The 14,366-nt window shown below is 31.5% G+C and overlaps 2 protein-coding genes and 1 non-coding gene across 3 annotated transcripts in view; all 3 read left to right on the forward strand.

Moving 5' to 3' along the window:
- The first annotated feature begins 1,654 nt into the window (after positions 1-1,654).
- Positions 1,655-6,824, forward strand: LOC106661178 (adrenodoxin). The gene is made up of 5 exons (XM_014384423.2): positions 1,655-1,869; positions 5,994-6,106; positions 6,161-6,293; positions 6,359-6,591; positions 6,667-6,824. The coding sequence occupies exons 1-4, from the start codon at positions 1,793-1,795 to the stop codon at positions 6,447-6,449; spliced, it is 414 nt and encodes a 137-aa protein (XP_014239909.1). The 5' UTR covers positions 1,655-1,792; the 3' UTR covers positions 6,450-6,591; positions 6,667-6,824.
- LOC106661176 overlaps positions 6,698-14,366 on the forward strand; it is an 80,286-nt gene continuing 72,617 nt past the window's right edge. Inside the window, exon 1 of the mRNA XM_014384419.1 lies at positions 6,698-6,775. The gene's annotated coding sequence lies outside the window, so the exon portion shown is untranslated. The remainder of the gene's footprint in view (positions 6,776-14,366) is intronic.
- Trnag-ucc lies at positions 13,053-13,125 on the forward strand. The gene has a single exon. It is a non-coding gene; the product is annotated as a tRNA-Gly (tRNA).

Here is a 14,366-nt window from a genome sequence, read left to right on the forward strand (position 1 = left end):
CAATTTTTTATTCTACTTTTACCATTTTAATCTAAACTTTTCCATTTAATAATAAAATATAGCTTTTTTACTTTTATTTAATCTTTTGTCAAATAAATTTAAATTTATTACAAACACATTTTAACTGCTTCTATTTTAATTTGAACTTTTCCATTAAACATTAAACTTTTTTTTATCTTAATTTCCATTTTTTCATTTATTATTAAGTGTTTCCTTTATGTGTGGTGATTAGTGACAATACATTTCAAAAGGAACATTTTAAATATAGAAATCAACACAAGCATCAAAAACATAGTACCTACAGACATTTTAACAAAATTATACATACATCAAAAAGATGCATACAATGTCCACTTTGACCAAATTAAAAACAAACACATCAAAAAATTGAACAACGTAATCAACAAACAAACACCTGTTAACACAAACAAATGGTTCCTAAACCAACAAAAACTAACATTCTTCCAGAAATTCAGAACTTCCCACCACTTGGTCCTAAACATTCCATTCCTTACAACAAAACAGATTTTCCAACAGCTAAAATAATTACTGATGTAGACTATGCATTCCAAAAGTCCACAAAAACAGAGGACAAAAAGACATAACACGATCAAAATTCATTAACAAACCACTTACAACACCTCACCTCAAATCAACACAACATATCTCAACAAACATACACCAAAACCAAAAATTTTCTCAAAAATAATTCTGACATACTCATTCTTTCTGCTGATAAAACAAAACAAACAGTAGCAATCAGCAGAAAAGAGTACAGGGAAAAAATTAACAAAATTATCAACGACACAAACACATACAGCACAATCAAATCAGACCCTACCCCTTTTCTCATCAAACGGACAAACAAAATTCTCCAAGAAAAAAAACAAACATTTCCCTTTATGCTTAAATTAAATTTAAAAAATATTTATTTTTACAATGATGTTTATAATTATTTCTTAAAATGGACAGTTTAATATTAAATGGAAAAAGTTGAATGTTAAATTGGAAAGGTTTAAATTAAAATGACAAAAACCTACAACTACCTGGAAACCTTTTTCATTTTAATATGGTTTTCCACTTTTTTCCCTTTATTAATGGAAAATTAGAAATTAAAATGTAAAAAGTCGAATATTTAATGGAAGGAGAAAATTGAAATGGAAAAAGGTTAAATACATGTTAAAAGTTGAATATTTAATGGAAAAATTTAAGTTAAAATGGAAACAGGTTAAATGTACTTACTAAAGATTGAATTGAAAGTAAAAAAGCTTTATATTTATGGCTGCATATATTTAAATACACAAACTTTTTCCATTTTAGCTTCAAATTTTACAGTTAATATTAAAGTTTTTCTGCTTTAAGCTGTATAATGTAATAAGCATTGAATCTGTTTATTCTAAAGAATAAAAAGAATGACTGGGCAGTATAGTTCTTTTTCGGGAATAGTTCTTTGAAGTTGTTCGTTCATGAACATCATATCTCTATTGAAGTACATTCTTTATATTAAAAGAAAAACTAATACCTAGATTTCTGAAAAACAGACTTTTTTTAAACAATAATTCTTCAATGAAAGCGTATAGTTTTACAAATATTTTATTTATGATTTTTATGAATCGATTTCGTCCATCCGTCGATGGCCGTCACTGTGATAAGGTAAAAAGTAAAAAAAAATGTCGTTGATCCGTCAAACTCATGTAGATTGTAGGGGTTCAGTGCTCCTCGATCCTCATTCGGTGCTCATCCTCATTTCTCACACCGGGCCCGTTGAGCTTTCTCTTCGCAGACGTCGAAAATGGCCCTGAGGTGCCTCATGATGAACTTTAGGAGGAACGCTACGTTTTACAGGGAGTTCTCGTCTGAGAAGAAAGAGTGAGGATTTCTTTTTCTTTTAATTTCAGCTTTAGTCGATAAAAAGTAACACAGTTGTGTTTTTTTTTTTTCAAGCAACATATCCTTAATAAAAACTAGCACAATTATACTGATTGAATTTATAGGATTTTTATCATTTATGATTCAATGATTGGTTGCTACAGGTTTTTTCAGGATTTAGGATTGAAGAAGGTTTCAGTATTCTAATAAAGAAGCACTTTTTTCATCTTATATTGGAAAGACCAAGCAATTAAAATGGTATACAATTCTTTACAATTGATTATACGATAAATATAAAAGTGGTCTTAAAAGTCTGAAAAAAAAATTTGTAAAAATTGTAGATTTAACTAAAAATCTACCATTTGCACACTATTAAGTTTTCCTCTAGCAGTCTGTGGAGTGATGAACCTAATTTGATCCTTATTGATCCTATTGGAATATCTATCCTCGCTGAGTTGTTCTGTCAGACGACTATGTAGTCTTCTCGGTCCATCATAGATACACTGAAGATGATGAAAAGCTGAAACGCATCTGATAGACCAACCCAAGATTGGAGCGAGCCAGTGGAGGAGGGCTAGTGACTGGGATGCCCGGCAAATTTTGTTAAGAGACAAAGCTGCTCGTGCTGAAAAGTTAAATTCTCCTAGATATTTCCAAAGTAGATCCTTTCATTTAATAAAGCGACCTGTCACAGACCAACACAGTGACTGCCTAGACCAGGATGATCATTATTACCCTACAGATAAACCAGCCAATTTTTAAAAGAATTTACCATGTTCTTATGTGGAGATAGGCGCATCCTGTAGTGGAGGGACGCTTCCAGTGAATCCAAGATGTCTGCTGGACCCCTAGGTTTCTCGGTTGTTAATTGAGTTGTGGTCGACTTGTTAACACTTTTTACAAGATGGTGCATGCAATGTCAATCATCCATACACTTGCATAAAGTCCGGGATCAATTTACAATCTATAGAGCCCAGCGTATCCCAGAAGCTTTCCTGCAATGAACTCCGTTCTTATGCTATAAATCTGTGCTGTGAAATTGTCTAGTTTTAAGATGTGTTTTATTACAGTACACATTGTATATTATACTTTTACCATTTATATTATTATTGCTAATCCAATAAATCAAGAAGTTATAATAGAAAATTCCAAGAAATAATAGAAATAGCAAACTACTTTAATAATAATTTTTTTCCAGTGTTAGTCCAAATATAAAAGATAGCATGATTTCTAAATCAACTCACCTAAAATCAAATATTTTAAACAATAGACTATCTTGTTCAACCTCTTCTATATTAAAATTTTCTTGGCTTAAACCAATATTCTAGGAAGAACTTTTATGTTTGTTAAATTGATTAAAAGATAAAACACTTTTGAGTATGATTTATCAGATTCTGTATAAAAAAATTTCTTCCATGATATGTCTTTCTCTATTTTGTATTTAAAATTTAACTTTTAAAGTGAATTTCAATTCCCCCCACTGAATTTTATAAAAACTATAGTTATCCTGTTGATGCAAATAAATTACAGGCCTTTTTTCCCTTACACTATCATTTAGTAAAATTTTGGAAAAACTTAAAAAATTGTTGATTTTATTTCTAACAACAAAATAACTGCTCCACACCAATTTGGATTTCAGTCGTGTAAATCTGCAGGAGATGGTCTTTTTGAGGCCCCTGATTTTAATCACAAGTTCTTGACAATAAAAGTAAATTGATAGGATTATTCTTGGATTCTCAAAGTCTTTTGATGCTGTAGACCATGCAGTTTTGCTTGAAAAACATTCAATATTATTATCAAAGAATCAGTTTATAATTTCATTATATCATATTTTTTAATAAATAGGACCCAAAAAACGAAAATAAGCCAAACTTTTAGCCTCCTCATTTATATTAATTGTGATGTTTTACAAGGAAGTGCTAATTTATATTAACAATTTTCTTCAAATAACACTTTCTGGTACTCTCTGACTCTTCTTCCATTTTTAAATTTTGAAAGCTGCTATTCTACGCTGTCACACACAACATCAGAAAGAATGTTGAGAGTGGCCTTATTTATAAGTTTGCATTTAAAAACTTATGAGGTAATTCATGGCTTGTATATATTTATTGTTGTATTTTGAAAGTAACATATACCATGCTTAGCTATATTCAAGTTCAGTAAAAGGGATAAATGAGATGGCTTAAAGCGCTGAACCCTTCAGTGAAGTTCTGAGGAAATGATATTTTTAAATGAAGACAAGATAGTGACTCCCAGAAAAGCTTCCTTAAAGGTGGGCCAATGAGTACATGGGCACATTTTTTGGGAGATAGTTAAAATGTGATCGAGATGTTGCGCAGCGGTAGGTTGTTAATCCTTTGAGCCATGTGTGTTTGTTTTAAAAGTGGTATCTGGGGTTGAAAAGTCAAGAGCTTCATAATATATTTTCCTTGTATAACTCATTTTATTCAAGTTCGAAGTATCTTTTTTTGTTCGATTTTCCATAATGCTTCCGAGAGCTTTTCCATACATTTCTCAAATGTATTGTCAAGGCAGTAAATACGCGCAGTAAAATTCGAAATTTCTTCTTCAGGGTCTTTCTTGAAACCCAAATCTCTTTAATGTAATCAGAAAGCCCCTCAACTTTGTCAGTACACTCTTCGAATCTGTCTCTCGCTTCTTCACAGAGATTGTTGTGATTGTTGATGTTATGGAAAAAAAAGAAGAAAAATAAATGAAGTGCAATAAATTACAATCCGGTCCAGAGAAAATAACCCAATGTAATTGATAATTATTGGTAATTAATTGGTAATTTTTACCAGCAGTCTATCAATACTCCAAAATAATGAAGAATGGGAAGTTTCCAATCCTTACAATGGTTAAACACTTACCAATTCACAATCCTTGTTAATCAATAACAAGTCAATAAGTGCATGAGTTTAAATAAATAACAATAATGTGATGCTTTGAAATTAATTATAATTAACTAAGTCTAGAACAAATCAAAATTAAAAAAGTATACAAAGCAAATATGGATAAACAAAAAGGGTGTTGAAAAATAAGTAGACATGATAAATAAATAAACATTTAGTGGTAGTGGTAGTGAGGAGCGGTCAGGATTTCATAAAAGTATTTCAGAAAAACACCTTTTTTATTTTTTAATTGCCAACGTTCCTATGTTTTGACCTTTATTTGAGTCAGCTTCATGGCTTGGTAAAGTACAAACATACGTTGATTGTTAAAATTGTGTAATAATTTACAAAAAAAAAGTAAATGTTTATGTTAATATAAAGTTGAATTTAAGTTTATCGAAACACATTTGACAGACCAACTGGGGAGGAGAATAGGAAGATAAAAATGATTGGTAACAACCAAATTACATGTTCAGACCTCACAGAGAAATCTCACAAAAATAATACACACAAAGTACTAGACCAATTATCTTCTTGTTAATCAATATTTAATTTAATATTTTATATTTTAATGAAAATTGGACTTAAGTATATATGTGCTGCTATTTTTTCATGAAACATCATTTACTTTCTTTGTGTTCTATTTTAAATCCTTTAGATTTAATTTGGTAAGTTTATTTTTGTAATATCAAGAATTTCTTATCAAATTATTCAGATTCTTATCCCTCTTTTTATATTCTTTTATCTTGGAAGTACATTATCTGGAGGAAAGAAATGTTTTTTATTATTATTTTTTAATGAGAGTTCGTAACAGCAGAGGTCATATCAACCCTCGGGTATTGGTGTTTTTGTAAAAAGAAGTCCATTTGTAAGCATGTCAGGTTTAAAAACGAGGCTGTTGGATTCAAACCTGGGATCTTTACCTTACAATGATAAGTACCGTGCAAACGCCTTAACTGATACGGCCACCGATGCCCCTGGAAAAAAACATTAACAATTTTTGTTCTTCTTTTGTACGGGAAAATAGTTCTTAAAACCAAAAGATTTTTTAAAAGAATATTTGGCAGTTAGTAGCTAAGTAAGGCTAACTGTTGTTAGCAATGTTTAAAATTATCGCCTCTATTGCCTTTCAACACGTGTAACACTTTAATGACCCATTAACTCTAACTAATGACAGTTGAAAAAAAAGGTTGATTTTCCTGATGCAAACTAAAATTGCTTCTTTTCTTCTAGGTATCACGTAACGTTTGTGTCAAAGGATGGCACCAAGATCAAAGGGAAAGGGAAAGAAGGGGACAGTTTATTGGACGTTGTTGTGAACAATGATTTAGACTTCGACGGATTTGGTAAGTCACAATCTTCACCGATTTAAAGAACAATTCATTTACAAGAGATTTAAGGTGCTTGTGAAGGAACATTGACCTGTTCAACGTGCCATGTGATTCTCAAAAAAGAAGATTATGACAAACTGCCTTGCAAACCATCGGAAGAGGAAAACGATATGCTAGACCTTGCTTTTGGTTTGACAGACACGTATGTTTTATTTGATGATTTTTTAACAAAATATTTTAATAATCATTAATGTTATTTTATTTCAGTTCTAGATTAGGATGTCAAATTGAATTGTCCAAGCAACTTGATGGTCTTGAGGTCCAACTCCCTGATAGTGTAAATGATGCTAGATCATAGTAGCAATTGGATAAAATTGAGATAATTGGATACCAAATATTTTTTAATAACATAGAATTTATCTGTAACAAATGACCACACTTTCTCGTGTATGTCAAGAATGTGATAACTACTTTTTTCATTCAAAATGTTTCTCAAAACTGTAAATAGTTAATTTAATTTGTTATTATTTAATAGATATTTATATCTCATTTTAATGTGGCTTCTTTTTACCCAGCATACCAGTAACCTTAAGTTGAAGAAAAAAGTGTGTGTGACAAAAGGAAACAAAACCAGTGAATAATACAAACACAATGTCCTTAATGCAGGATCAGGAGGTACTAATGGTTAGTGCACTTTAAAATCACAATAAATGTAATAAAATTATTGAATTTATGCCCTAGTTTCTTATAGTCAAAAATAGTACAAAAGAATTCAGTGTATGAGTAAGTATGCAGTGCTTATTAAGGGAGAGCTTTTTATTAAAGGACTAAAGAAGAATACTGAACAACTAATCTAACGTAATTAAATGTAAATTAATTAAATTCAGCTTATAATAAATTCAATAATGAGAGCAATTCAATTTATTAGAAAATATAGATATTGCGAGATTTCTCTGTGTGGTCGGTGGGACAATGGACCTGTTATTTGGTTATGAATCATTTTGGTATGCTTATCCTTGCTGGGTAGGTCTGACAGTAAAATGACCAGTAATGACGAAATTACAAAATAGATATGTAAACAAATCTCCCCCCCCCAAAAAAAAAAAAAAACGCTATACTTTATAACTATAAAATCAACTTTTAAAATAACACATACTTATGATTTACTCTTAAATAAATTCCAAATACATGGAAATAAAAAATGTAAACAGCTTTTAAAAGTTAGAACTGCCTTCATCAAACGTTTTCACTCTACTCTGAGAATTTATTTTATCAGGTTGAATCATACCAGCCCAATCAGAATTGTGTCAGCATTAAATTTGGTTCTTATATTTCATTATAGGCTGGAATCAAGTTTGAATAGATTGAACTACAAAAAACACTTCATCTGAGTTGTAGCGAATCATCATTTTTTGTTTTAAATATTTACTTTATTATTTTTGCTGAATCTTTATTTTGTTTGAAATTAACTCCCAATTTTTCGTGAAGTTCAAATGCTTAATGTTTAGCATTTGATAAATGTAAAAACAAAGATGTGAGTTCTCTTGTGTTGCATGACGAATCTGTAGTTTGGCCATTTTTATTCATTTTATTTTTTATACAGTTTATTGTAAATCACAAAAGCTGGAATTGCCAGTGGATTGTGAAAAGTGATAGGCTTTTTATGTATGAGTATTGTATACATACTTGCCAAAGAAGAGGCAGCCCTCTCACTAGTGGGACTGGAACTGCAACTAGGCACAAAGGAGAGAATTGGAGATGGAAAAATGGCCTGATAAAGAAAAAAACAAGCACTGGACAAAAGAGTCTAGCTAAGAGATTTATAAATCTTTCAAAAAGGAAGTAACTCCTTTCTCAGCAGGCAAGATTTGAGGAAAATAATAGGCCTCTATACTGGCTGTACTGACCCTCTTAACCGCCATCTAAAGAAAAAGGCAACTCTGTCAAGAGAAACCAGACATCGGTTGACCTTAGTGAATATGAGGCACTAGCCTGTATACAGTATAAACTACTTGATAAGGCAATTCTCACACCAAAATACGTGTTAAGAGGCACCACGATATTGCTGTTTCCACGGTATGGTCATAATCATAGGTTCCATAATAGATCTACGACTGTGGCCATTATTACTATATAATCAGTTACAGTAGAGAAAAAGTTATGTAGTTATATGTATGAGACCTTTCTGATATGAGACCAAAGTAGTATGCCAATATTGATGTTCTTATTTGAACGGTTTTTGCAAATTGCAAATAAGTTGCACCAAAACTGAAGAAAATGGTAGACAGTTTTAGGGGAGGGAATTTGAGATTTCATTTCACCATCAGAGCTGTATGTAAAACTGATTTGTGGCTATCACATTCTGATTCAACCTCAGAGAATAAATCTATAGTTCAAATTAATTGTTAAACGGTGGAGTAAAAAGTTCATAAAGTTAAAAAGTTACCTAAAATAATATAAAATTTTATACAAATAAACTTGAGCGCCATGTCAAAGCCTAAATCGTTGCGGCCACCGACTAGACCTAACCCATTTTTTAAAAACATAGGTGCTGATGATGGGTATTCCCGAACGCATAATTGTTTAAATAAGTAATGAATTTACTTAAAAAAAACAACCATGGAATTTTTTTAAAACAAAAAATTAAAAAAGACAAATTAGTCTTAAAAATTTCCTATAAAAAAAACTTCTTAAAATTATAAAACAAAACCCATAAGATTGGTCGTATTGGTCTTACATTTAAAAAAATGTAGCATTTGCTAAACGATTTTCCATAGAATCGAATGTACAGAGTACAATTTGAATTTTACAGTACAGTCAATCCTGTAAGGTGTATTACTTATTGATATTTTCTGATAACACAAGATTGTGTTTATGGAATTTATCGTACGCTTAATTTATTTGATGTTCTCCTTCGGGATCGACCATGTCCCAAGTCCGAACTCCGAACTGGATAAACTTGTTCAAAGCGAGAGCGGAAAGCATGTAACTAAATTTAACAGTCCTCTCTTCGTGTAACACGTGAGAAAATTTTACTTATTTTGAAAGGTGACAAAGCGTGGAATAAAAGAGAAAGTGATACACAGTTCAAAATTGAAACCATAGGGTGTTCAAACATCGAAACAAAGACTCAACCGGCCTTCCAAACGATCCATGGGAAAATTAACTGTACTTGAAAAAACTATACGGTTGGTTAGAAAGTGTTGTGACTTGTTTGTTGGATAAAATCTTTATTAATTTATTTTGACATTACTTGTTAATTGACAGTTAACAAGGAATATTTATTTTACTGATTGCTTTTTGCTACGTCTACAACATTTCGTTAAACCATCTTATCTTCTGACCAATTTGTTTGCGGTGGATGATCCAGCACAAATTCAACAAACTTGGCCTAATCACCGACGAAATGAGAAGTAGGACTTGCCATGGAAGAAAACTGATTACTTTTCTTGTCCCAAATCTAGGGGTTGCTAAAATCTGGCTTTCCTTCTAATTAAACACCTTGTAAAGGAGCACCATCAAACGCGTGGTCGGCATTTTATGAAAATCAATTAATCCACTACCAAACTACATTTACGGAAAATAATCTACTACCAAAATATATTCACGATAAACAAACCACTAGCAAAGTACATTTACGAAAAACAATCCACCACCGAACTACACGGTTACAAAAAACAACCCACTGCGAAACAGACCGTTTACGAAAAACAACCCACTACCAGACTACATTTACGAAAAACAATCTACATTCAAAGTGAATATTTAGGAAACATAATCGTCTGCCAAACAGACTTTACAAAAATAAATCAACTTCAACATAAATATTTTTGAAACAAACCACTACCAAACTACATTTACGGAAAACAATCTGCTACCGAACAGTTCAAAAACAACCCACTGCCAAACAGACCGTTTAGGAAAACAACCCACTACCAGACTACATTAACGAAAAACATTCTACTTTCAAAGTGAATATTTAGGAAACATAATCGTCAGCCAAACAGACCTTTTACAAAAATAAATCAACATCAAAATAAGTATTTTTGAAACAAACCACTACCAAACTACATTTACGAAAAACAATCTGCTACCGAACAATACAGTTACGAAAAACATCCCACTACCAGACTACATTTACGAAAAACAATCTACTTTCAAAGTGAATATTTAGAAAAAATATTCGTCTGCCAAAATACATGTTTATTTTATTTTTATGTTATGGGTCAAAAACCCATTTATTAAAACAAGGAAAAAGGAGAAAAAAGTAGAGCAAAATGCTTATAACTAATTCAACATTAATAAAGAATAAAACACTATACTATACACGAATGAAAAAGACAATAAAATTCTTATAAATAAAACAACATAAAGATTTAATTAAACAATCTGTCTATATAATTATAGTGACTAGGGATTATACAAAAAATATATAAAAATTATGTAATAAAGCATTATAACTACAATACATATATATAGTACATTTTTAGCTTTTTTAAAACTAAATAAAATTATTATGCTTTAAGTAACTGACGTATTAATGATGAAACATAAGTATTAAATAAATCAACTGTATTGCATATGTTATTACATGCTATCATCATGCGATAAATCGAGGACGAAAAACAATCCACTGCTAAACTACATTTACGAAGAACAATTTTCTGCCAAATTGAACATTTACGATAAAACCATCCACTGCCAAACTGACCAATTACGAATAACAATCCACTACCAAACTACCTTTTGCGAAAAGCCTTCCACCGCCACACTGACCATTTACGAAAAACAACCCACTACAAAACTACATTTAATAGTATAAAAAAATAACGATCGTCACGTTTTCAAAGTCAATTGCAAAAAGAAATGCCACTTCTGACCAGAGTAAAAAGACGAGCTATGCAATCCTTTTGTATGATACAGGGATATTTTCCAGGTGAATATCCCAAAACTTGTCACTAATATCACCATCGGTCACTATGTTCCGTCAAGATTGCTCTTATTTGACGATAAAATGAAATCAGGAGATATTGAATTTGTTTATTCAAAATTTACAAAAGAACACATTTGTACATTTAATGAAAAAGAGCCATGTAAGATCTAATGATCTAATAGTGTAAACAGTCTATTATAAAACAGTTTAAAACAAATATGTTTCATTAAGGATTTTTTGTAATAACATGTTTGCCTATTAGCTGTGCAATTGGCATGCCTCATGAATATGGATTTTTAGTGTAAGGACAAATTTTTAACATTAGTTTTTTTTAATAGTATTGTGCTAACCAACGAAATTATATTATTCCGGTTTATTAATTTTTTAACCAGTGAAATCAAATAATTTTCTCGGGTAAAAATGGGTTTGTTCACCGTATTCCCAAAGTGGACAAACCCAAGAATGATAGATCGCGTATCGCTTACAATCAAAGTCTGTGGTCTGAAGATCGGTAAACCAATATCAAGGGAAGATCGCTGTTGCTGCAAAAACCTTCTGCAATTCGAAATCATGAAGCGAATTATCAAGAAACATTCCAATTTTCCGCATGAGCTAATGAAGAACGTCGAGATAGTTGAGGTATTAACCAAAAATTTTTTATCGAATTTTAAGTATCGAGGTTGGAAGTTTAATTAAAATAAACACACAAATAACAATATATTTCCCAAAAGTTTCAACTGTAATTTTTTGGTATAATAAATAAAACAAGACATGGGGATTTCTTTAAGTGATGTGTAAAGTATTAGTAAACAAATTGATTGCCCTATGAATAAATTAAGTAACTCTGGTCCAAAAACTTTTATGACTACATTTTTATTTATATTTTACGCTTTATTGGAAGTGCATTTTTTGTGTGTTGGTCTTTTTAGCGTAAAGGAATAAATTATTTACAAACGGTCGTTTTGTAAGTACCTACATACCAATAGCACTCAGCCATCTAGAGGTTTCTAGCTAATAGCAAAATTATGGAACGTAAATTAGGAATTCGGAAAAGAGACAGCCCCATATAAAGCCTGGGAACTTCTCGAAGCGGAAATAGTCCTTTCGGGGTTACACAACAGCATACAAAATTAAAATCTAGCCCACCAATATCATTTACTAGAACTCTTCACCGTTATTTGGCGTTCCGAATTCCAGTAACTTGGGGACACAGGAGGATTCGACCTAAATATAATTTTTTTCCGGAAACGGACAAATGGTCTTTATTTACTCTCTCAGCTAAATTTACCTGTAGCAAATGGTTCGAAGTTTATTAAATTCAAGATTTCAATATTGCGAAAGTGCAACAAGTCAGTAATAATTTATCTCAACCAATACCTTACATAAAGATTAATTAATTGAAATAAATTGACAGAACTAACCTATACAGACAAGAATGAACAAAAAAGAAATTGCACTTCATCTAATTATCAAGCCCAAATGACAAATCTAACCTAAACAGACGACAAGAAACAAGAAATATGATTTTTCAGTTAAACTAGTTTGATATTCTGCAGTATATCAATATTAACTGACAGATCTAACCTACACAGATAAAAATGTATAGAATAAATTGCACTTCATCTGACATCAATTTCAAATGACAAATCTAACCTAAACCGACGACAAGAAATATGATTTTTCAGGTAATTAGTCTGATATTCTGCAGTATCCATTATATTTGATTTCGATCCACTCGGACACCAACTCCCCATCTTCGAGTCACGATAGCTCAAGTGGTTAGAGCAGCGGCGTATTGAGCCGAAGGTCATGGGTTCGAATCCCGCTCGAGATACTGACTTTTCAACCAATACCTTACATAAAGATTATTTAATTGAAGTTAGTAATAATAGATGAAATATATTAGTTAATTTATATTCTGCGAGAGAAAACCGTACTTATTTATTTTATTCATTGAAAAATGGCGAAAAGGAGGGAAAATTCAAAAGGTGTGGTTGAGATGGAAGGTTGGTGTCCGAGTGGATCGAGGTCACGATAGCTTAAGTGGTAGAGCAGCGGTGTTCCAAGCCGAAGATCGTGGGTTCGAATCCCGCTCGTGCCATTCACTTTTTTATCTCAACTGAAAACCTTAATTAAAGATTAATTAATTGAAAAGAAAGATTTTAATGCTGACTGAAAAGTTTGAACAACCTTCATCAATATATACAATTGTACTGTGAACTATACTTTGTCCCAGCTTAAAATACAAAAAGTAACCATAAGAAGCTGAAACCACCTGCTTCTACCAATTACCATTTTGAGTACTTAAGTATAATATGGTCAGCTAAATCGCTCAAAACGTTCATGATTGATAAGGTACATAGGAGGGAATTTAAATAGTTATTATTCAAAATGCATAAACATGCATATACTGAAAGACGGCCTTTGGTGGATTTCGATACCTTGGAAGTTAAAAGTACTTCGTTTTTGGCTTGGCTTTCCTGGAAGGCACTTAACAATAAAATTGATTTTCCAAAGATCTTGCCCGCAATAGGACAAATTATGGCACAGAATCTTTGGTATGCTACGGTACCTGAATCAATATGCAGAGAACTTGGCCACATTTTTTTATTACATGTCAACTTAAAAAAGTTTTATTAACTTTAAGTTAAATTATTAGGACTTTCTTCATTAGTGTCGCATTGAGGGTAAAATATATGATTTCAAAAGAAACTACCAATAGACAAATTAGAAAGTGCATTTCTTCAGTTTGGTGAATCATTACTTTTCAGACAGTCTACGGAAATATAATAGTAAAAATAAAAGGTTTAATATATAAAGTAACATTCCAAAGGTTTTTTTTGACAACCGTAGTAATGTAACTTTCTTTAATACTTTTGTCCTTACGAACTACAATCAGAAGGTCAACAACGGTGGCTTACTTACATCACTATTAACTGGTTTCACATCTAAATCTAAAGGCGAGGAACGTGGGCTTTTTTTCGACCAAGGTTTATAAATGGTCTGGCGTAAAACTGGTATTGCAATGTTTCTGAACCGTCCACGCATTAAGATTAACGTGGCCCAATTTTTATAAGAAATTGGAATAATATTTCCTTGGTTTTTTAAGCTAGTGAATTTTCAGAGGCACAGGTCAGAGTTGTTCGATCGAATAAAATAATAAATTTAAAGGACTGATCAGCTATTTTGAAATGGCAACTGTTTTAAAACTGAAAGGAACTCTTTCGCAAGTAGTTAGCGAAGAAAACCATAAAATATTAACTTAAATGTTAATTTGTTTTCAAGCCAGCCCATGCCGATTTCTTATATTGAGTTAAAATTTTACATCCGCGCTCGAATAAT

This window comes from Cimex lectularius, unplaced genomic scaffold (assembly GCF_000648675.2).
Source record: "Cimex lectularius strain Harlan isolate CLEC.00 unplaced genomic scaffold, Clec_2.1 scaffold39, whole genome shotgun sequence".
Lineage (NCBI taxonomy): Eukaryota > Metazoa > Arthropoda > Insecta > Hemiptera > Cimicidae > Cimex > Cimex lectularius.

Bases quoted from the DNA above. Each gene is read 5' to 3' on its own strand.
- LOC106661178 (XM_014384423.2), top strand. From the start codon at position 1,793: ATGGCCCTGAGGTGCCTCATGATGAACTTTAGGAGGAACGCTACGTTT. The intron at 6,107-6,160 runs GTAAGTCACAAT...AAGAGATTTAAG, and splicing joins TTTAGACTTCGACGGATTTG to GTGCTTGTGAAGGAACATTG. The intron at 6,294-6,358 runs GTATGTTTTATT...ATTTTATTTCAG, and splicing joins GCTTTTGGTTTGACAGACAC to TTCTAGATTAGGATGTCAAA.